General features: G+C 38.9%; 2 protein-coding genes and 1 pseudogene across 3 annotated transcripts; 2 read left to right on the top strand and 1 right to left on the bottom strand.

Annotated features, from left to right (window-relative positions):
• The first annotated feature begins 509 nt into the window (after positions 1-509).
• Positions 510-6,771, top strand: LOC101766423 (annotated as a pseudogene).
• Positions 6,772-8,166: 1,395 nt separating this feature from the next.
• Positions 8,167-18,856, top strand: LOC101766015. The gene is made up of 21 exons (XM_012846894.2): positions 8,167-8,587; positions 9,221-9,469; positions 9,584-9,689; positions 9,775-9,907; positions 9,983-10,272; positions 10,807-11,028; positions 11,154-11,281; positions 12,291-12,365; positions 13,420-13,491; positions 14,003-14,068; positions 14,162-14,273; positions 14,790-14,886; positions 15,261-15,420; positions 15,495-15,543; positions 15,631-15,713; positions 15,912-16,120; positions 17,080-17,166; positions 17,246-17,321; positions 17,412-17,468; positions 17,876-17,988; positions 18,374-18,856. The coding sequence occupies exons 1-20, from the start codon at positions 8,231-8,233 to the stop codon at positions 17,948-17,950; spliced, it is 2,703 nt and encodes a 900-aa protein (XP_012702348.1). The 5' UTR covers positions 8,167-8,230; the 3' UTR covers positions 17,951-17,988; positions 18,374-18,856.
• On the bottom strand, positions 18,053-23,082 carry LOC101760872 (65-kDa microtubule-associated protein 8). Of its 2 annotated transcripts, XM_004973942.4 has the most exons (11): positions 22,839-23,081; positions 22,556-22,759; positions 22,224-22,469; positions 21,911-22,129; positions 21,430-21,585; positions 21,173-21,332; positions 20,917-21,068; positions 20,740-20,827; positions 20,602-20,675; positions 18,769-18,843; positions 18,053-18,553 (listed from the first exon to the last, which is right to left on the bottom strand). In XM_004973942.4, exons 1-11 carry the CDS (start codon positions 22,920-22,922, stop codon positions 18,524-18,526), a joined length of 1,488 nt encoding a protein of 495 aa, XP_004973999.1. In that variant the 5' UTR covers positions 22,923-23,081; the 3' UTR covers positions 18,053-18,523. The 2 variants fall into 2 exon arrangements, with proteins under 2 accessions (XP_004973999.1, XP_022683379.1); XM_022827644.1 differs by lacking the exon at positions 18,053-18,553 and having other exon boundaries at positions 18,641-18,843; positions 22,839-23,082.

Here is a 23,082-nt window from a genome sequence, read left to right as displayed (position 1 = left end):
CCACGTGATCAGCTTGAAAGTTACAAGTATTCTCCTTGCCCCGAAGGTCCCTGTAGTCGTGTTATCGAACCAATTTGCATCAGCTGAGCTATACTTTTTTGTTATTGTTTAATTATTGGCTAGCTGTCTGTCACTTTCACCGAATTTTTGAACACGTTTGATGATATTCTTTTATGATGTGGCTTAAAGCATTACTTTCATAGCTCGTGAGAACCATGATTGATGAGGTCCTAAAAGTTACTAACGTGGAAAATTTGAATTTGTTTGACTAAGGATTTATGATATTGGTGTTGCTTTATCCTGTCTTGTGCAACAAATTGAATAGGATCATTACACTTCTAGGAGGTCAGGTCAGTCTAGTTGTTTCCTTGCAATTAAGCAGAGTGAAATGCTTTTGGTTTATTGTTTTTCATGAGTGCAAATATTAATTGATTATATCCTTTTTGTGTTTGGTTTGCAACTTTTGGTTGAAATCTGGTGTTTGTTTGAAGGTTCTGAAAGGATCCAAGATGGGTGTAATCAGCATAGTGTTTGGTTTCTCTGGATTTGGCTTTGAGTTCGCGGCTGGTATTGTTATTGGGTACTTCCTCTTTGTCAACGTCCAGCCAAATGATGTTAAGGTGGGGACTTTCCTTTTTTCTTCATTCCTTCTTACTATATACTTTTTCTTGGCTGCTGTATAATGAATAGATGGATTGTTGATAGCTGCTTTACCATTTTGCTTCCAAAATAGTTTTAGGGATAATTTGAGATCTTGCAGCTAAGACAAAACAAAGAGGCATGTGGTCACTGTTGAACTCATTTACGTTTTATGTACATCACATTACTATTTAGTTCCTTCTGATCAGCATTGTTGACCTAAGCCACGAGTATTATATTGTTTGTTGATTATGTTTAGTTGTGATGTATGCCATAGAACTCTACATTTGCATGTCCAATGCGCCTTTCATTATGTTCTGAAATAACACTCTTGGGAGCGCGGGACCATGGTGCGTTTCTTCCCAAACTAATGCATTGCTTGGTGATGGCACATGTTGCACTTGCACGTCCCCAGCAAAGGGCCATTTGATGAAGGAGAAATAACCTAGAGAAATCATGTGTTTAGTAGTGTTCCATTAAATTTGCATCATTCTGGTTTGAGCAATGCTGGCAAGGGTGAGTCAAGCAGTTTAATCTAATGGATTTTGTGATACATTATATTTTTTTCTCTTGCTTCTGCTTGCAATGGATCTATATGTTTGAGGTTGAACCCAATAAATGGGGTCATGGATGTAATTTTCATTCTCCCTACTTGGCTGTCAGGATGTCAAAGTTTGCCCACTCGTGGAATACGATTTGAAATCTTTGGAGGCATCCTTCCCGAAATTCCTTTGTGGGTCAAGAATCCTGACTATGATAGAGTATGCTCCTCCTTCAGTAATGACCTAGCAAGAAACTATATTAATCCTAGTTGTACTTTTAGGTCCTTATTTTCTTCCTCGTCTCTAGATTGATTGGCTGAACAGGTTTCTGGAGTTGATGTGGCCTTATCTTAACAAGGTACTCTATCTTTACGTTTGCCTTGAGGCTCTGAGCTTGAAATCATTATCTCGGATTGACATTGAATTTTTTGCGCTTTGTGTTTTTTTTTTATCATGCAGGCTATCTGCAGAACTGCAGAAGATATCACAAAGCCAATTATTGCTGAGAATACTTCACAATATAAGATAGACTCTGTTGAGTTTGAAACACTTACTCTTGGTAGCTTACCGCCCACCTTTCAAGGTCAGTAGTGTTGCATTCTTATCTTCCCTTACATGCATGCATATCAATGTTATCCTAAACGCTAAACGGTAAACAGTCGGTCACCCTTTGTTTAGCGTTTAGGCCGTTTAAATGGTGTTTAAACGGGATTAAACGACCTAAACGGTTTTGTATAATAACACTAAAATATACATATTTATGTATATAAAATTCAAATATGCTAGAAAGTCTACATATTTACAAATGTAAAATGTAAGTATTCTACCAAATAATCTTTTTGGAAGAAATCTAAATCCCACAACACTTCATATACTTACGATGCTAATTAGTTTAGTGTTGATTGTGGTAGTTGTAATCCTCCTATTGACTAAATTATAAATTAAATGGTCATTTAGCTCATCTAATCATGTTTAACTCGATTATGTTTAGACGGTTTTTAACGGTTTAAAATTTAAACGGTCCAACCGTTTAATTCACCATTTAGGGCCTAAACAACACGGGAGGCGTCTGTTTAGCATTTAAACGCTGTTTAAACAGACTAAACGGCCATTTAGGCGAACAATGTGCATATGTATTTCAGATGGCTTTATGCCTTACTTTGAACTAGTTTTTTTTGGTTTAATTTTATGTTTTAATTCTTAAGATAAAAGTTGTGACTTTACTTTATGTTTTCCTTTATGCTGCTTTTGTTTTCTGTATCTTGAGTTACCATTCATAAGTTCATGAGTAGCCAATTTACCCTTATTGGTAAAATTGTTGTGGTCACATGGAGACATTGTTACATCTGTGTTCCAAAACTACTTTATGTTGGGTTTAGAATTGGACATTTCATTCACTAGATACATCACAGTCAGCATCTCTTTTATGTACAACTGGTCACGTTCATATATTAACTTTCCCATATATAGCATATAATAATGTGTGAGAACCCTGTTTTCGCACGGGCTTACATTAGATTTTGACTATATGTGATGCTAATTCTTTTACAACTGGTGCTGCAAAATGTATCTTGATCAGTTGTGCCTTTCCTCTCAAGGATGAAAGTCTATGTCACAGAAGAGCATGAGCTGATAATGGAACCATCTCTTAGGGGGTGTTTGGATACGAGGTCCTAAACTTTAGGTGAGTCACATCGGATGTTCGGATGCTAATTAGGAGGACTAAACATGAGCGTTATAAAACTAACTGCGGAACCCCTATACTAATTCGCGAGACGAATCTATTAAGCCTAATTAATCCATTATTAGCAAATGGTTACTGTAGCATCACATTGTCAAATCATGGACTAATTAGGCTTAATAGATTCGTCTCGCGAATTAGACTCCATCTGTGTAATTAGTTTTGTAATTAGACTATATTTAATACTCCTAATTAGTATCTAAACATCCGATGTGACAGGTACTAAAGTTTAGGAGGTGTTATCCAAACACCCCCTTAAATGGGCTGCAAATCCAAATGTCACTGTTGTTGTAAAAGCTTATGGTTTGAAAGCTACTATCCAGGTATAAATTGTTATGCCATAAGCTGGATTATTGATTCAATATTTACTTAGTGATATGTTGAATCGAGCAAACTAAATCTGTTTTTTCCTGAAATATATCGAGCAAACTAAATCTGTTTTTTCCTGAGATATTTCAGGTTGTGGATCTACAAGTCTTTGCATCACCACGTATTACTCTGAAGCCATTGGTCCCTACATTTCCTTTGCAAAAATCCTTGTCTCTCTCGTGGAGAAGGTATGACGACTGATTACCCACGTCTGCATTATCTTGCTGCACGACTCTTTGCTAATTGCTAATGGTTTTGCAGCCACATGTTGACTTTGGGCTAAAACTTCTCGGAGCAGATGTAACGATTATTCCTGGTCTTTACAGATTTGTTCAGGTATTCTGGACTGCTATTCTGAACATTATCATGTGAAAGTTTACTTGTTTGCTACACCTTGTTGTGAACTATATGCTGAACTTTCATTATTTTTTTTCTAAACTGGTATTGGCTTAAGTTGCACTGTAACAATGAGAAACCATGAATGTCAAAATGCATCCCTTTTACTATTCACATCAAACTTGTAACACACTTATTTGGCTTGTTGCGTTTATTGGCTTGTATATGTTCAAATGCTTATGCATCTGTGTACTGAAAGTAGCCTTGCTTCAATTTGATACTTCATCACCTAGATTTAGACTCCAGCTATCCTTCTGCGCGTATAGCTTGCCCTTTAAAGTGGATGTACTGCGGGCTATCTAAAATTCGCTCCAATTACTGTGCAATTGGGGGACGGCAACTTAGCATTATTCTGGAAGGACAGATGGAATGACGGGGTATCTCCATGTGACATTGCACCTGATCTCTGCCGATTGATTAGGCCAAAGATTGCAAAGACGAGGACGGTAGCTGAAGCTATTCAGGAACGACGGTGGATAGCTGATATTGTCGGACGACTAACAGTAAACGTCTTGTTACAGTATATCCAGCTCTGGCACATAACTGAAAACATTCTTCTTCAGCCTGGAACCGAGGACATCGTACCTAGAACCGAGGACATCGTCTCCTGGAAATGGGACCCATCAGGCACATACACGGCAAAATCGGCCTACCAATTCTTATTCCAGGGAGCCACAACTTTCCCTGCAGCTGATGCTATCTGGAGGACGTGGGCGCCGCTAAAAGTAAAGTTCTTCATGTGGTTAGCCATTAGAGACAGGTTATGGACTGCTGAAAGAAGGCACAGGCGGGGGCTGCAGGACAATACTGAATGTGCTCTATGTGATCAAGGTATAGAGACATCTGACCACCTCTTTGCCACATGCTGCTATACCTAGGAGATTTGGCACGCAATCAGCAGGATTCTGGGCATCCTAGTTCCAAGTCCTGGGCTCAGCAATAGACCGGTGGCTGCAGATGAGATTGGGAATGACCAAATGCAAGAAGAGAGGATTAGATTCCTCATTCATGTTGATCTCCTGGACAATTTGGAAGGAAAGAAATGATAGAGTTTTCAGCAGATCGTCAGCCAAAACTGTGGCTCAACTGACGAATGTGATCCTTCATCAGGCTCAACTTTGGATGGAAGCCGGCACTAAACACATGATCGTTTTGGGATGGCCGGCTGTAGTTGTAGGAGCTAGGGGCTAATAGTCTACGAGCGTTCGTCAGTCTTAGTTCAAGTTGTTGCTTTCTTGCTGTAATGCGGCTCCTTGTTTTCAACCGTGTGCGTGTGCCCAGATGGTCCGCATTGTAAAAATGTTTTATTACATATCTTCTTCTTCTTAGTACAAAGATACGCAGCTCTCCTGTGAATTCTCGAAAAAAAAACTCATTTTGTTATACTATCTTTCCTGCATTTACAGGAGACCATCAAGAAGAAGCAAGTAGCGAGCATGTATTTGTTGCCGAAGACATTGGAAGTACCTATAATAGACCCCTCAAAGTAAATTCTTTAACACCTTCCCTATTTTGGGTTTGTATACATTAAACCATAGATATGATAGCAAATGAGTATCTCTAACGGTTTTGATTTCCAGAGCATCCAAAAAGCCTGTTGGAATTCTACTTGTGAAGGTTGTAAGAGCTCAAAATCTGCGAAAGAAGGATCTGCTGGGTAAATCAGATCCATATGTAAAACTTAAGATGTCAGATGACAAGCTTCCATCCAAAAAAACAACAGTAAAGCGTAGCAATCTCAATCCGGAGTGGAATGAAGATTTCAAATTTGTTGTGACAGATCCAGAAACTCAGGCTCTTGAATTTAATGTCTTTGACTGGGAACAGGTATGGATGCTTTCTTTTTCAACTCTGCAGTACCTTTTTTTGGTGACATACTACCCAAGAATATGCAGTTATTTTTATTGACATATATAGGTTGGAAAACATGAAAAGATGAGCATGAACAGGGTCCTATTGAAAGACCTCCCAGCAGAGGAGACTAAAGTTACTACCCTCGACTTGCTTAAGACTATGGATCCAAATGATGTACAAAATGAGAAGTTGGGTCAGCTTACTCTAGAGCTTACATACAAGCCTTTCAAGGAAGAAGATATGGAGAACGAAGGCACAAAGGGTACAGATGTGATAGAGAAAGCTCTGTCACTCCAGATGGTGGTGGGCTGCTTTATGTTATTGTTCATGAAGCTCAAGATCTTAAGGGGAAGCACCATACAAACCCGTATGCAAAAATAAGTTTTATAGGCGAGGAGAAGAAAACAAAGGTAGTATTCATACAAATTATCTTTATTAAGAAAACTTCATGGAATGGCTATGATTGACTGATCTCTTTATTTACCCTTCACCCCTGTTGACTAGGTCATCAAGAAGAACAGGGATCCACGATGGGAGGACGAATTCGAGTTTGTGTGTGAGGAGCCTCCGCGAATGATAAAATACATGCTGTAGTCCTAAGTAAAGCCTCGAAGAAAGGGCTGATATACGGCAAGGTAGAACGGAATTCTTGCCCTCTATTTAATTTACCGATCCACTGCATTCTCTTGGTAGCTCCGTTATGGGATGATTGGAGATGGTTATAGTAATACCTGGGATTATGATTGTAGTTGGTCATCGTTAGCTTTAAGATCACTAGTTTTTGTATTAGCCTTTTTTCTGGAACCTCTTCTGTCCAATAGTATGTTGAATACATAACGGTGGGTTGTTTGAAAAGGAAAATATCAAATACCTTGTATCGTGAAATGTGATACCTGTATTTTCTTGATCCAGGAAACTTTGGGCTATAGTGATGTCAGCCTTGCGGACGTGATCAACAACAAGTGGATTCATGAAAAGTACCATCTCATAGACTCAAAAAATGGTCAGATCCAAAGAGCCAGAATGCCTGAATGTAGGCATGAGACACACGGATGCTCCTATGCTCAGAAGCGGATATCGGTCATGTGGATATTTACTTTTGTTGAGATTTCTTTCTTAATTGCTCAAATTTACGAGAAGTACCATGTTGACGTGTTATTGACCTTGGACATGGAATCAGAACTTATTGTGACTAATCATACAAATAAACCTAGCATTCTGGCATATTGAAAACTGAAAAAAAATGTGCCAAACATGTTGGATTTTTCTTTGAAATAATAATCTCCAAATATTTGCTTCGTTGAAATTTTATGCGAGCATTTTATTGTGTGACGCGTTTGCTGAAATGCTTCAATTCTAAGGGTATGTTTGGATGGCAGTACCAAACGGGTTTTTGGGTTTATGGGAGCAATTCACCATTTTTGTACTGAACTTGTGAATCCAAAAATAAAAACTGCTCCCCCAGCTCTGAAAGCTAATTCTCAGTCAACAAGTTTCACACTTTCCCCTCAAGTTTGTTCCTATGCAAATTGATTATATTGTTGTATAAATCTTGCTTGTTTGTTGTATATTCTGGAATTCATGATATATTTCTTGGACAACACAATGATCGATAGTGCGGATTTGAGTGTTGAAACCTTAGGATGGTTCATGAGTTGTTTGCTGAGCAAGTGAAGGTTAGCAATCGATCGGATTGGAGAGACAATTACTAGAATTTTTTAGACTAGATTCAGCCAAAGGATCAAGCTTACATATACAACATGCAAGGATTAGAAATGGCACATGAATGTATCCATACTTTAAAAATTGCATTGGAGCTATTGATAGGAGTCGTATCGGTGCAACGCCACCTCCAAAGGATTCTCTCACATGTACTGGTAAATCAGGTAAATCAAGCCAAAATGTGATAGAAATGGTATATGTTGATATGTGTTTGAACTATATATATCTATCGGTCAGCTAAGCTCCATGCATAATACTATCGTACTCTATCGCACTATTATTGCGGATAATAAGATCTTTCCACATCCTCACCTAGGTAGATCTTGCTCCACTATTTTTCATTTATGCTTTCCATGCAAGTTATGTGCAAAGTGCTAAGGAAAAGTTATATTGTTGATTCTGAATATTTTAATAAGCCAGATTATTTGGCACCATACAAGGGTAGGTACCATGTTCCATGTTAGAGGAGAGATCACACGGGCTGGTGAGATCACAGGATTTTTTCCCAACGATATGATTAGGATATAGGTTACATAGCCTCCATACCAATACCCAATACACCTACCTTTACATTCAAGTGATAAGAACATAGATATGTTTCATGATGACTTTGCTAGAAAGATTTCTGAATTTATGCATATCCGGGCATCTTTTGCTCTCATTTAAAGTTTTGGTTGTAGGCTATAATAATGTAAAAGAGATCATGGACTTTGATAAACTCTACAAATATTTTAAATGCACAATTTGTCATATGTCTCCAAACAATTTGATAGAAAATCACTTTCACCGGATAATCAAATTCTCACATTGAATCACTAAGCGCACCCTAATTCTCCTCATTTCCTAGTTTCCTACTTTAACGTGCCATCGAGCACAAGCACAAGCAAACCCCCCAAAACCCACCATACCAGGTCGGCAGGCCCCGTCGCGTCCCCCTCTTCGTCTCCGGCCTCCGACTCCGCCACGAATGCCGGAGCCGCAGGCCATCCTCCCGCTCCGCGCGCTCCCGCCGGACGCGCCGCTCCCCCTCCCCGTCCCCGCGCCGTTCCACCCCCAAACCCCTACCCCCGCGTCGGCCGCCCCGGCCACGCCCCCGAACCCGACCCCTCCCCAACCCCAGACCCCCGCCGCGCCGCCTCCCTCCTCGACGCGACCTCCGCACCCATGGGAGATCGCCGCCCGCGCCTGGCTCGAGTCCTTCCCCGACGGACGGCCGCCCACCGAGCCCGAGGTCGACGTCTACATCGACGCCCACCGCCCCGAGCTCCCATCCCTCCCCCGCTCCCAGCTACACCAGCGCCTCCTCGCCCTCCGCGGTGACCAGGTAAACCAACCCCGACTACGCCTCACCTGCTTGCGAATCATTATGTGACTCCCAGATTGTCCAGTTGATGGGATTGATTGGGTGGCGTGCTTCGTCTGTGTCATTTTTTGGGCATCGAATCTGATGAGTATGGATGTGGTTTATTTCTGAATCAATCCAATGACCACTGAGCTGGGTTTACTCTAATGCTCTGTTGTAGATGTTGAGCTTGTTTAGTTTCTATGGGTTTTTAATAGAAAGGCTACCAGACCTTGGAATTTGGAGTTGCTCTGTGTTAGTATGGTTAGTTTGGTTTCCTGATTATGCAGAGTTTGTGGGAATGGTTGAACTACTGTGGCGATCAGTTCAGTTCGGAGCTCATTGAGCACATTGGTCCCTTAACTGAAATGTTTTATCAGCTCTCTGTATTTCATGTAGTCTGCTGCTTCTGTGTGGTAATTCCAATGGAACAATCCTTCTCCATATCTGCCTGTCTTCTATATTCCCCATATTCTGTCTGCTGCTTCTGCGCAATAGCTTTGATGGAACTATCCTTCTCCATATCTGTTGGATACAAATCCTGTCTTTTAGATTCCCCATAATCGTTCAACAAAACTGAGTCACAGTTAACTTTTGTTTTGTCCTTTTTGTCAGGTTTTAGATGCAGACCAGAGTGCATTCCCCTACAGGTTCCAGCGAACTGATCTATGGAAGCCTGTGTACCAGTGGTTGGAATCTCTTGAGATGGACTCACTAGTTGCAACACAGCAAATATCTGACTGGCTTACATCGAACCCGAAGATAATGGACAGGCTGGTTGAGAAGCATTCAAAATACCATTTGATTCATTATACCCAGAGGATGCATTTGAAGATGCTAAAAAAGAAGGGGAAGTTGCCAAAGGTACATTGGGATTTCTTAACTGTTTGATCGATTGCTGCAAGAAATGTTTTCTCTCCCTATTCTTTGTAAGAGCTAAACTGCCAAGGAGTACAAAAGCTGATTCTTGATTTGCAGACACTACAGCTTTCTGCGGCTAGAGCCACAGCTCAACCGAGTGCTGCTCCAGTCGCTCCAGTAGAAAACATAGCGCCATTGCAGAAAACAACACCTCCAGTAACAGGTATACTTTTGATATTTTTGCATATTTTTTTTGAAGTGATACTTTAAGTGTCTCCATAATAAGTTAGTATTCTGGCAAATTGCAGGTAGGATACCAAGTAGCAGTGCAGGCAGACAACACAGTGGTGCCACAGGCAGATTTCAAGGTGGAAATGCAACTCTTAGGGACAAGAAGACATCATTGTCCAAAAAGAAAGAAGCTTTGCTCAAATATGAACTGTAGGCAGCTAACTCTGAACTATGTCTGTTAAGTTGTAAATAGTTCTTGCTCACATATTCTTTTATGTGTTTCAGTTTGACAGACTTGCAGAACCAATTGACTGCTGTGCTGTTAAAGCAATGCCGTACCGTTGCCATTAAAGAAGCAGATTCATCATATGTGGAATTTCAAAATCCAGAGGCTAACATGACTGTACAAGAAGGTGCCACTATTGCAAGTCCATCAGCCCCTTCAGAGGCAACAGAGGTTTTTGTCAATGAAAAGTCAATACCAGCAGGAGCCACAGAAAGTGAACTTGGGCAAAAGAGGAAGAGAAACCCTATCATTGTTACACCTGCATGGTGTTATAGTGAAGCATCGACAGGTTTGTCATTTTGCCTGATGTAGGATTAATCATCTGTTATAGCCGGTGCAAGTTGATCTTAAATACACCCTTTTTGGTTTGCCTCATTCATGCTGTTTCTGTTCCAAAATAGTTGTTTTTTATATGCAAGCCTTTGAGCAGTACTTTTTCAGCTTTCTACTATATTTTGGAGGTACTTTTGGTGAAAAATCCATAACATCATCGATCCATAAATGAAAATCTTCGTTTATGTCTGTCTTAACTTTTTGCAAGGTTGACTGCTCACCTTACAAAATGACATCGACTTTGTAAGATAGTTATGATTCCTGTCAATCTTGGATATTTTAATGTAGTTTGTAGATTAGGCTACAATGTTCTAAGCATGCTGAGATGCACCCAGGAATGCTGGCGTGTTACACTTTGTTTTAAAAAAAATAATAATGTTAATCCATAATTATCCGATTTTTAATTAAATATTGCTTTTTAAGCTATTATAAATTGCAAATATGTTCAACAGATCTGTATCAACTGACCAAGTGTGGTGACACCATGCAGAAACCGTGCGGAATGAACAAAATTCTAGTTCAAATAGTGACACTGCAAGAAATTTCAATATTTGGAAAGGACATGCTAATCCACTGTTCTCACATAGAGATAATAAGAAGAATATATTGTTCTGTCTTGAGGGACGTGAAACTGGTGCCAGTTGGTCTCAAGCTTCTTCTTGTGGAGGTTATGCTGGACGAAATTCTGAAAGATGGACTCCATTTCTTGAAGGCAAGTTTGTTCTCTAAAGATTAGTGCTCACTGCTCAGTTGCTTTTTCCCCCTTCCTAAACAATTCTGTCTACCTTTTTCATTTTTTGTGAATTTGTAATGAGTTATTTCTTGATTTTCAATTAGGATGGAATTCACCTGCAGTCCAATTTGAAGGGCCTGCAGTACCTCTTGTGAGAAAAAATTACCTGTCTTGGTGTCCAACTTCATGTGCTTATACATCAAGCGCTCCTTCTGCTCAGCCCCATGACAGGGTATGGATCTCTTACGCATTTGACAGTGGAATTTGTGCAAGTTCATATTTTTGATATCTGATGGTTTGCTTTGACTATCATCTCTTTATGCAATGTTAAGCACTCTTCTCGTGTACATTTTTTTATTACGTTCACACTTGTTTCTGCTTGTAACTGAAACCCATACATATTTGGTTCCTGTCTCAAGTAAAATAAATTTAACTATTCTGTTTAACTATGTTTGTCCATGGCCTTGGGAGAATAAATTTTACAATGTTTGTCCATTGAGGATATTGAGAGTGTAGTTATTGCAATATTTCCACTGCATTCCCCTAATTAAATGCTTTGAAAGAAGAGAAGTGGTTGTTTGATGTTATTTAATTGGGGCATCAATGATCAATCACTATGACCTTTTCTTGGATCATACTTCCTTGGTTAGTGCACATGGTGTGCTATGGACAAACATTGTGAACTGGAGGGAGTCTGTACAATTTGTTACATCAGCTGTAAGCCCAAAGTAAACCCCACCCAGTCGACTGTTAGAAATTAAACGACCACTTTTCTAACAATACCCTTAGGGTAGGTTTTGCTCTATGCAAGAATAGAGCCAAATCCTCTCTGAACATACCTTCCCATGTAGCTAAAGAAAGAATTCCAGATTCAAAAATGTTGTTACTGCTGTGACACCACATGGTCCACCAGGCAACCATAACTATTTCTCTAAGGAATTTTTATCCAAAAGTCAATCAGCAAGAGGGAGGACTGGATTGACAAATTGTTGGTAGAGGTCTTAAAGGACAAAACTTGAATGTTTCCAGAAATATCACTATTATTGATGCATTTCATATTTTTTTATAAACTTCCCCCCCTTCTTGGGAGCGGCTCAAAGTTTCATTTAGCCTACGCAATTTTCTTGGGACGATTTCTCAAAAAAAAAGAAGCTTGGGACAAGAAGGTTTTGCGTTGTCTTTTTTGTTATTGTTGCATCTATGCACTCCTATCTGATGTTTTTACTGTTGCGTTGCCCCAGCAAGGTGTCCGCAAAGTTCTTGATGTAAAATTTCATCCAGAAGGGTTGCCTCAGCTTGTTTCTAGCTCTAATGAGGTTAGTGCTGTTTATGATTCACATTACATTTTCTATTCAATAATACCTTGTCTTTTCCTGGTACTGTAAAAATCATCATTGCAATGTCTTAAAGTTCCTTTATCTTTGTGTAAGAATTTAGATCTCCATCAACAACAACAACAACATAGCCTTTCAGTCCCAAGCAAGTTGGGGTAGGCTAGAGTAGAAACCCAACAAGAGCCACAAATCAGGGTTCGAGCACATGAATAGCTGTTTTCCAAGCACCCTATCCAGGGCTAAATCTTTAGTTATATTCCATCCCTTCAAATCTCCTTTTATTGCCTCTTCCCATGTCAATTTTGGTCTTCCTCAACCTCTCTTCACATTACTGTCACGCCTTAGGGTTCCACTATGTACCGGTGCCTCTGGAGGCTTTCGTTGGACATGTCCAAACCATCTCATCCGGTGTTGGATAAGCTTTTCTTCAATTGGTGCTACCCCTAACCTATCATGTATATCCTCGTTCCGGACTCGATCCCTTCTCGTATGACCACAATCCAACGCAGCATACACATTTTCGCAACACTTATCTACTGGACATGTCGTCTTTTTGTAGGCCAACATTCTGCACCATACAACATTGCAAGTCTAATCGTCGTCCTATAAAACTTGCCTTTTAGCTTCAATGGTACCCTCGTCATATAAAACTCCCGATGCTTGGCGCCACTTCATCCACCCCGCTTTGATTCTATGACTAACATCCTCATCAATATCCCCATCTCGTTGTAGCATTGATCCCAAATATCGAAATGTATCCTTCCTGAGCACTACTTGGCTTTCCGAACTGACATCTCCCTCCTCATGTGTAGTAGTGCCGAAGTCACATCTCATATATTCAGTTTTAGTTCTGCTGGGACTAAAACCTTTTGACTCTAGGGTCTCCCGCCACAACTCCAGTTTCCTATTTACTCCTGCTCGGCTTTCATCAATTTAGATCTCCATATTTTAATATATTGTACCTTGTTTGGTGCTTTTAGTAGTGGGTACGTCTTTTTTTATTTATGTAATATTATTTAATATTTCATTAATTCAGGCACCCAACGAGTTATTGCTTTTCAATCTTCTTTCTGGAAGGGCAATTCAGCTCAGAGGCCACAATACCAAGGTATGCCAAATAAGTTTTCTTGTTGCATCTACACATTCAGTACGTTTTGAGCTAGTTCATCCATAACCCCTTCGTCCCTTTCCTTTGTTGATTGCATGATGGTACCCATTCCTAGCTGGATAAAATGCTCACTATCATGTGATGTGAGTATGTGAGATGGAAATAATGATAAAGATAATCATGTGGATGCAGCATGCTTGAGCCTTTCTCTTGCAATATTTCTGTTTCATGCTTCACGCTCAATTCTTTGACACATTGCTTCTACGTTCTAAGCATGCCCTATACAATGAGAAACTGACCGCTTTCATAAGCATATTTTTGGTAATTTTGAATTGTGATACTGCCAGTTACGAGTCTTTGTTGCGCAAGTAATAACCAATCTGAATTACACATTATATTAGAATTCTGTGATTTTTGGCTATTATGCTTTGGTTTCTATTATTTGACATGCTTACGCTTGCTTTTATAACGCTGATTAGTATTTTTACTTGGTTCTACTTAATGTTCTCAGATCCAGTCTGTCGGGTTTGCAGTCAAAGGAGCAAGTATCGTATCTTGTGCTTCTAATTTATTGAAGGTACCTGGCTTTTTTTTTTGTTCTGTGCTGATTACTGCAACTATTGTGAGAACAACACTATTCATCGCTTCTCTTCCTGTAATTGGAGGATAGGTATGGGACTGCATTACAGGGTCTTGCCTCTATACGCTGGGTGGTGATAACCAAAATTCAGTGGGGCATACTCAAAAAATTAGTGCTATGGCAGTGAATAAATGGCAATCCTGTACGTTTGCTCTTACCTTATCTTTTTATGCACACAAATTCCTACATCTGTTATATTTCTGGGTGTCCTTTTTTTTTAACCTTTTTTGAGTTGCAAGCTTTCATTTGATGCTGAATGAGGCAGATTTTCCAGAGCAAAGAACAGACAGCAACCTCATGATTGTTTCTATTTCTGTGCTGATTGAGTGATTCACCATGTTCAAGATTTTGTGCTTATCTCTCTTTAGAATAGCGATTTTGTTGTTGATGTGTGGAACCTCTACAGAATATTAGGATATAGTTATTGCAGATAATGGGGATGGGGATCGCTGTGTTTTGAAAGATCAGTACAATGGATGGCCAGTGAATAGCTTTTTTATTCATCCGTTTATTGTAGTCTGTTTACTGTAATTATGTTAACTCTATTGGTTTGCTCATTTGCATAATCTTCTGCTTCTCTTAAATCAATAATATATTATCTCTATTTTGTACTTCATTTATCTTTATTATTTGATCTCAACATAGTGTTCATTTACAGGTCTTGTTGTCACTAGCGGAGCGAAAGGTGATGGGAAGCTTCTACTATGGAATGCTTTAAGAGGCGAACTTGCTTCTGATCTAAATTCGAATTTGAGGTACCACCCGCTTTTGGTAACTGAAATGTTACAACAGTGTTAAAAAAATTAAGCAACATATTGTATCATAAAATGGACTGCATGACCAAACTAGAGGTTACATGTCTTATATTTTGCCGTGCTGCATATGCATCCCTCGTAAATTATGTACTTCCTCTGATCACAAATATAGGTCCATTAGTACATCGACACGGTCTCCAATCTAAACAGTCTATGTTTAAAACTATGTCAACTATGCAATCTGTTAATTTGTAGGATATATGGTGCAAGTTTATTAGTGCTTTGTTGGCATCTATTTTATATTGTCACTTAAAGCTGCAAAATCCCAATATTCTTGAATCATCCTCAAACCCTGTGAATCCATGTTAATGTAGGTCCCAGGATATGGTTTATCCTTCAGTTGATACAATGGAGTTCTATAGTGAAAATCATCTGGCATGTGGAAGTGACTGTGACTATGGTGGCTCAGCTGTGGTACAATTATGGGATATTGATTCTCCAGAGTCTTACTTATCTTTCTCTGCAAGTGATTCTGTATGTACCTTCTCCTTTTGTTTCTATGTGAGACTTTTAGAGGTTAACGAAGCACTAACTTATCTCTGCCACAGTATATTACTTCCCTTAAAGTCAACCCTGCTGGCAACACTATCATTACAGGTTATTTACCCTTTTCTGTCTCATGGAATCCCTTGCAATTGCAGCCGTAGTAAAGACTGTATAGTTATTGTTACCTCCAATATGCAGGTTCTGGTGATGGTACTATTGGCATATTTGACATCCGTACTTGTTCTGCAACTAACCATTTGTCAGTGGGATCTGGTTGTGAGGTATTGTTTTTTTTTCCCATAGATGTTTGGATTAAGGGCTGTAGTTTGATTGATTATGTTATGTGATTTCTTGTGTTGATTGTCATCTAAGAATGAAGGGTGCATCCACCTTCTGATAGTGAAACTTTCTTTATTAACTCTGATCTCTTAGTTATTCTTTCTCTGAGAACTGATAGTAGATATGTTGTTTCTCGACAGGTTACATCTGTTTCATTTAGCAACTGTGGCACCTATTTTTCTGCTTCTAGCACATCAAATAATACTTTGGTTTGGGATACAAGATTAGTCCCAATAAATCAAAGCAAGGATGTTTCGCAAAGCAGAGACATGCGGTTTTTTCGGCCTTTACATTGCCTGAGCCATGGGAATCAGATGCCTACTGCAGAATTTACAAGCCAACTGCCAGGGTAATGTGAATGTTGCACTGATCAATATTGCATCTAGTGATTAGTTCTATGCCTGAAATGTTGGTGGAAATTTAGGAACTTTAATGGCGAACCTAGTGGAAGTCATTTATATTATGAATTGAAATTTAGTTTTTCACTGGATTCATGATGTGCTGCTTCTAGTTATCTGACATAGATTGTTGTCGTCTGTTTTATTTAGTCTAATGAAGTATAATCTTCTTTGTGGCTCCTGTTGGGTTTCACCTCTAGCCTACCCCAACTTGCTTGGGACTGAAAGGCTATGTTGTTGTTGTTGTTGAAGTATAATCTTCACAAGTAGAAAACATAATGGCAGAGTTTTATACTTGTATTCAAACTTCTCTCTTTAGGAGAAACATTAATGACAGCATTAAGGCATATCACTAGTAGGCTAATGACGTTCCATTCTGTTAGATGTTCCTCATTCCTGTGCTCAAGTTGATTATGTGATGTTTTTATACAAACCAAAAAATTTGTAATGTTATGAAAGTACTTCTCGAGACAAATCTTTTCATATTGATTTTACATGTCAAATCTAAATATTCAAAAAAGTATCACTAGGCAAAGTTTAGAAAGGTTGGATGCGTATATCCCCTTTTACTATGATAACTATTGCTACTTTTACTATTACCAATAACTTTTACTTTTGTACCCGTGGCTTTTGTTGGGTTTCATCTCTATCCTATCCCACCCTGCTAATACCCTGCTCGTGACTAAAAGATTATGTTCTTTAGCCACTAGATAACCCCTGCTAATACGGTGATAGACATGTCCTGCCAACTTGAATCCTTGAGCTATAACATATGATTTGCAGATTAAGGCTGTAAATATTAAATAATACTCTATGTTCGAATCTTCCAATGTATCATTAGGCATTAGCTTTTCTTGTTTGTTTTGTTTCCCAACTTTGTATAGACTTTTGAGTAGATTCTCTGTTCCAGTCATGTTGACGAGGGTGATCAGGGGGTAAATGCCACACAGTGGCTGCATGGTGAACCTGTACTTGTTACTGTAAGTGGAGATGGCAGGTGAGTACACAAGGTGTCATTCATCAATCTGTATTTAAGTTATTACAAAAGTGCTTAACTACTAGTACTCTGCCTGCAGCGTTGGAATGTGGGATGTTACTCTAGGTCAACCTTGCGTCAGACATATCGTCACTCATACTCGATGTGCTAATGCGGTGAGCCTATATTGTGATATTATACTCAATTGGTCCTTTAGCTTACCTCTTTTGATGCATTGATTTTTTTTTTCGTGGAATAAATTCCAGGTTGCTGTAGCCCCGAATGACGAATACATCTCCACAGGAGGAAGTGATCAGAAAGTTGTGAGTTGCTTATTTGGCCTTTTAGTTTCTTATGTTGCTTTATGTTGCCTTGGAAGATTATTGTTTGGATTGTTTTGTCGTTCTACAACAACAGAAATGAATAGAAAGGCAATACAATCATATTCTTGTGGTCTACTGAATAGTAACAATTAGGAAAGTAAAATAACTTAGCTAGTATTTTACTTGAATTTAGCATGGTTTGAAGATGCTATCGCCATACTTCTATTCATCATAACATGTGTATGAGTTTTCGCCTTGATGTACACAACTGACTAATGTGGTCTCCGAAGAGGGAATGACTGTGACCGATGTATGTTAAATTATTCCCATTATGGCTTTGGGCAGTACCGTGATTCTTTGCCGTAACTTTTTATGTTTAGCTAGTCTTCTTCTTTACTACTGGACAGGTTTTATACCATAATAGAAGTGGGCGCACACATCTTAATTGGCGTCTCTCTCATCCTCTGCAAGGGAATGATTGATATGCTGCCAGAAATCATAGAATTGTTCCACTAATGTGGTAAGTCACCTTTTCTTCTGTGCTTCCGTGCAATACAATCTCATGAACTACCAGCTGTTCAGCATACATAAAGCTAAAATAGCATACTTTCCTGATGATATGTCAATAAATATATGAATATGGTGTAAGGTGCATACAAACATGCTGCTATTCATTTTTTTCTAATAGCATTAGGCAATAGCTGTAACTTCACATATCGGACAGAGAACCTGCTGTAGACATTTAAAGGGGTAAAAAAAGAAGGAAAATCATATTGGTGAAAGGCCTTGCTTCACTTTGGAGACTGATGTTTTATCTTCTTGAGGGATTGAACAGCTTCTGTTATTCCCCAACGCACTCTGCATAACTCTGTTCCTAATTCTTTTTGCATGCATATCTTTTTCAGCTGGTGAGTTCTCTGAGTCAGGTAGTAGTTGAACTTTGGCAGAAACTTGGCTGCTCCACATGGATGTGGAGCCATGACTATTGAAGCCTCTGCTTGATGGACGACTGAAGCTTGTGTTAGGCCTTAACATTAATGTATTCTCATGCCTCTTTACAGTAGAGTCTGTATCTTTTTATTCTCCTGTAAAGAAATGTTTATGAAACCAACATTATCTCGACTGGTAATAGGTGAAATTCGTAGATCCTGTTTGGATAGGGGGGTTGGAATCCAAACCCTTAGGATCTAGTTCGAAGTTTAAACTAAATTCCTAGAGCAACCCCCTTATCCAACCACCCCTGTATGAGCCAGGTTAGGTGATTCCCTGTACCAATACCATCAACCAGTTGAGAACTCACCCGTTCCCTGTATTTCTCTTCTTCTTTTTCTTTGAGTGTCAACATGTAGTCTTTCAGCATTGCCAGAAGCGGAAGCTGCAAAAGCTTATATTAGCATTTCTGTTCAAGAAATTATTAAGACTTTCTATCATTACATGACAATCAGTCTAGCTGAAAATGCATGGTTGTTTGGATTTTTTAATAAAATCTTTCAATTAATAATTTAATACAAGAAATTTGTTGTTAATGTTATTTTTATAGGTAAGAGTTAGCCATTCAAATGCAGGCAATGGTATTTTTTGCAAGGTTGTTTCTATAACATTTACTTCTGAATATAAACTGTATATGTTAATTTGCCAATAATTATAGAACAATCATTTGGCGAATAACTTCTTGGTTTAAGGTAACATAAGGTCCTTTTGGTTGTGGAGGGCTCCCTCTATACATCAATGCAGGGCATATTTTAAAAGAAGAAAGTATTCAAATGTAGATATTGACCATTGATTTCTCGGAAACTATATATCGTCAGTTGGAACAAAATCAATATCATTGGAAAATTAATTTCAATACAAATCTATTCCTGCAACCTTTGTAGACTAAACACACATATTTGAGTAATCTTTGGTCAAAATTTGCACAATTTGACTCTTTAACACAAAGAATGCTTAGATTTTATGGACAGATTTTTGCACTTTCCTATGAGAATCCCAATTATTTTGTTTATTGAATCTCTTTCTCAATATTGGTGTAGGCTTTGCCCTGGTATTGGTTGGTTTTCCATAGTTGAGTGCACATTCCTATTCATCTTGACTTGCGGTGGGCACCTATATCCCTCATGCATTCCCCTCCAAGAACTTCTGATTTTCTTTTAATATCGTCGCAGGTTTTAATGCTAAGGAATAGGTTTCTCCAAGTAAACCGCCTTTTGCTTTCTCTATGTACAGGCATTGCATATGTGGCTTTGCCTGTTTGGATATGATAGAGTTCCTTTCATGCCTTGTTGTCTGCACAAGACACTTCATACTTCTTAGCACCAGCATACACGTATGCTCGCTTCATAGTCATTTTTACTTTCAAGACTAACTGGCCTATTCTTTATTGCACTGAGTTTTCTCAAATGATGGTCTTGGAAGAATGCCCCCGTCACAGATGCTGTAGCATAATTACAAACTAAAAAAATCGAGCATAGAGCCTCCCTTCAGGTATTTTGCTGCCTATGCTTTTTTCTTTGGGTAAAAAGCACTAGTATTTTGCATGCTAATTAATACTCTCTTGAGTGGTGTGCTGGGTTGTGAGTTTTTAATTTTACTTTATTGCATCTATTCAACGTCGCATGCACAAACTTATGCTATTATTTAGCTTGCTGTTACAAATAAGCACATTCACAAGGTTGCTTAAATAGGTGAAGGCTATGAGTTGATTAAGGTAACATTTACTTGTTGCCCACCTTATCCAAACTACCAAAGATACCTAGCCTCACTTTCCATAAATTGTAAAGGTGCCAATTCAAAATGGCGTCAATGCTGTGCCACTACAATACCAAAATTGTATAGTGCGCATGCCACATTTGTTCAGTATTTTGGCTTTGTTCAAGTATGAAAGTTTGACGCTTTGTGAGCTTTATAAATCTTGTTCATCATAGTTCAAAGATGGGCTGAAGCAAGCCGAGAAGTTACTAATTACAGTAAAAATAACATACCGAACTATACATTTAGGCCATCTAGGTCAGTCTGGGATAAGTATCTTTTTAAATCCAAATATTTTATGAACTATGAATGCTTTTGTTCTGAACTCCAAATTTTGAATGAATGATTTTAGATCAGACAATTCTGTTTGGAGTTCATGAGGTCGCACCTCATCATAGTAGAAGATCTTGTTTCTCTCCTCTTCCCAGAATTGTGTCTTGGCTATTAACTGTTCTACCAAGCCTGCACCATTTCTAGTAAATATATGTCGCATTTCAATTTCCATGTTACTCTGTAGCATACATACCTGGAATTTTGTTAACTATGATTCTGGCACGCTCTGCCCTTTTCAAGTGCTTGTGGGCTCCTCTGCTTATTGAATACCTTCTCTCATCCTGTAGAAAAATTATAATCACCTTAATAAAAATTAAACTTGTACAGAAGGCATATGTCTATGGCTATGGTCATCAAGCAGCCATCGCACCCTGCTGTATTCTTCTAGCCATCGCTCTTCATCACATGAAGCCATCCATTTCTCAACCTTGTCCATTATGTCTTTCCGGCTTGTGGCCTCCTCTTTTGCTTTGTATATATATTCATCCATTGTCTTTAATAGATCATCGTGGACAACATCTCCTGTTCATTTATTCCCCAAATAGCCATATTAGTCAATGCAATGGAAACTGGAAATTATACCCCAGCACTGAAACAAGATTATGGCATCTAATGGCTGGACTCACCTGACATTATCAGATTCATTATTTTGTCCATTTCTTTTTGGTAAGGCATGTCCATGTGTGATCTCTTGCAAATTTCGTCGACTTCTGCTCTCTTTTTTAGGAATAACTCTTTCATTTTGCTTGCCTTCAACTGATTCAGTCGCTGGACTTCAGATTCAACCTATTTCATTCAATATGGTAAAATTAATTACTTATCAGCTTCAAGAAGTTACTGATGTACTTCATGTTTTTATTTTAGTTTCATATCTGGGCTTTACCTGTTGAATTGTCTCAAGTGTGAGGCTTCCAGGACCTAACATACCATTTACTGAAGTCATTGCGAGTATCTTAATTTGCCCATATGGTTGGCGCTCCTCCATGGTAGTATCGAGAGTATCCCATAAGTTTGTTAATGCTTTTACAAGGTTTTGGAGCTACAAAACAATACCTGCATCAGTAGGCAAAAATGTATGCAGTTCCAAGTTTCTCTCTTTAATATTCTCACAGTATATTTCCTGTTGGAACTAGCAACAGCAATAACTTGGTAATGCTAAAGTTGTTTATAACTTCAAAGGTGATATTTTGTAAGAAGACTAATGGAGTGTCTGGTTAATGCATTAAGCCAGTTTGCTTTCTGGTATTCTTGAACTAAGTATAATAATTATTTTTATATGTATCACTCCCTGAGAGCCTGAATGTATTAACCTAACCAAGCAAAGTGTGGCTACATTGGTTGGTACCAGAAGTATGATAGATCACCTTCTCCCTCCTATTGTTCTTCTCTTCTTTAAGCTGCTGAACAGTCATGTTGAGCTTTTTGAGGATGTCATCACTGATATTCTTTGTCTGTTGCTCATTTGGTCCATCTAGCAACCTTGGGTGAACATTAGCAAGTATCTTTGAAGGATCCATTCCCATGACTTTTGCAAAATTGTGAATTAGAACTTTGTATTCTTCAACTTTGCAGAGACGATCACTCTGGAGAAAATAAAATTCCAAAATCAGATCCAGGCCTGTTATAATACATTTATTATAGTATAGATTTCTCATCAAGTCAAGGATACATGTCTACCTTTTCTCTTTTCAGTCTTTGCAATTCGCTTTGGAATTCCTCGAGTTTCTTCAGTGACAGATCTTCTTCATTCAGAGTGACAGCTTCGTTCCCCAAGCGTCCTGCAATTTCAGAAGCAATTCTTTGTATTTCAGTTTGAACCTCCATGAACTGCTTTACTCTGGCTTCTTTTCTCATCTGCATTTCCTGTAGGGCTGGTGTAATGGAATTCAGCTGCTCCTTTAGAGTGCCTGCCATTTTCTCAGGCTTCATAAAAGGATTTCAGGTTAGCCTCCAACGGTTTCTTGTTTGATATGGTTAAATGATGACATGTGTAAAAAGCAGATGTTTACTCGGCCTGGGAATGATCTTTCTCCAAGGGATAGGAGCAGGTTGGTAAATTCAGCTTCAGATTCAGCTAATGCTTGATGCAGCTGAATCCGAGACATATTTGCACTATTAACTTTTCTTCTGTAAACTTCTTGGCACTCCTGCTCGAGCTCTTCCAGTATTCGTTCCCTCTCATTTTTGTCTTGCCCAACTTCATCCCATATCATCTAAGTACCATAGAGTTCAGTAAGCATTTTAGCTGGAATGTAACATATATAGATGCTTTGTTGAAAGAAATCTGTGTACCTTGAGTTCTTGAAGCAAGTAGGCACATGAAGACTCAGGCAGTGCAGCACCAGGAGCTTTTTCAGTCATCTTGAGTGATCCCATCTCAAGGATCTGACAAACTCAGAGCAGATACTGCTGGGATGAATTCAGTTTTGCGCGGTGCATGCTTTGAGCTGGCCCTGGAGGGCACAGATTTAGCAAGTGTATGACAGAAAAGCTGTGAAACACAGTGGTGGCTGCTGTGAGTGGCTTTAGATGCTGG

This window comes from Setaria italica, chromosome VI (assembly GCF_000263155.2).
Source record: "Setaria italica strain Yugu1 chromosome VI, Setaria_italica_v2.0, whole genome shotgun sequence".
Taxonomy (NCBI): Eukaryota; Viridiplantae; Streptophyta; class Magnoliopsida; order Poales; family Poaceae; genus Setaria; species Setaria italica.
The sequence above is the reverse complement of the archived record's forward strand: the minus strand, read 5'-3'. Positions and strand labels throughout refer to the sequence as shown.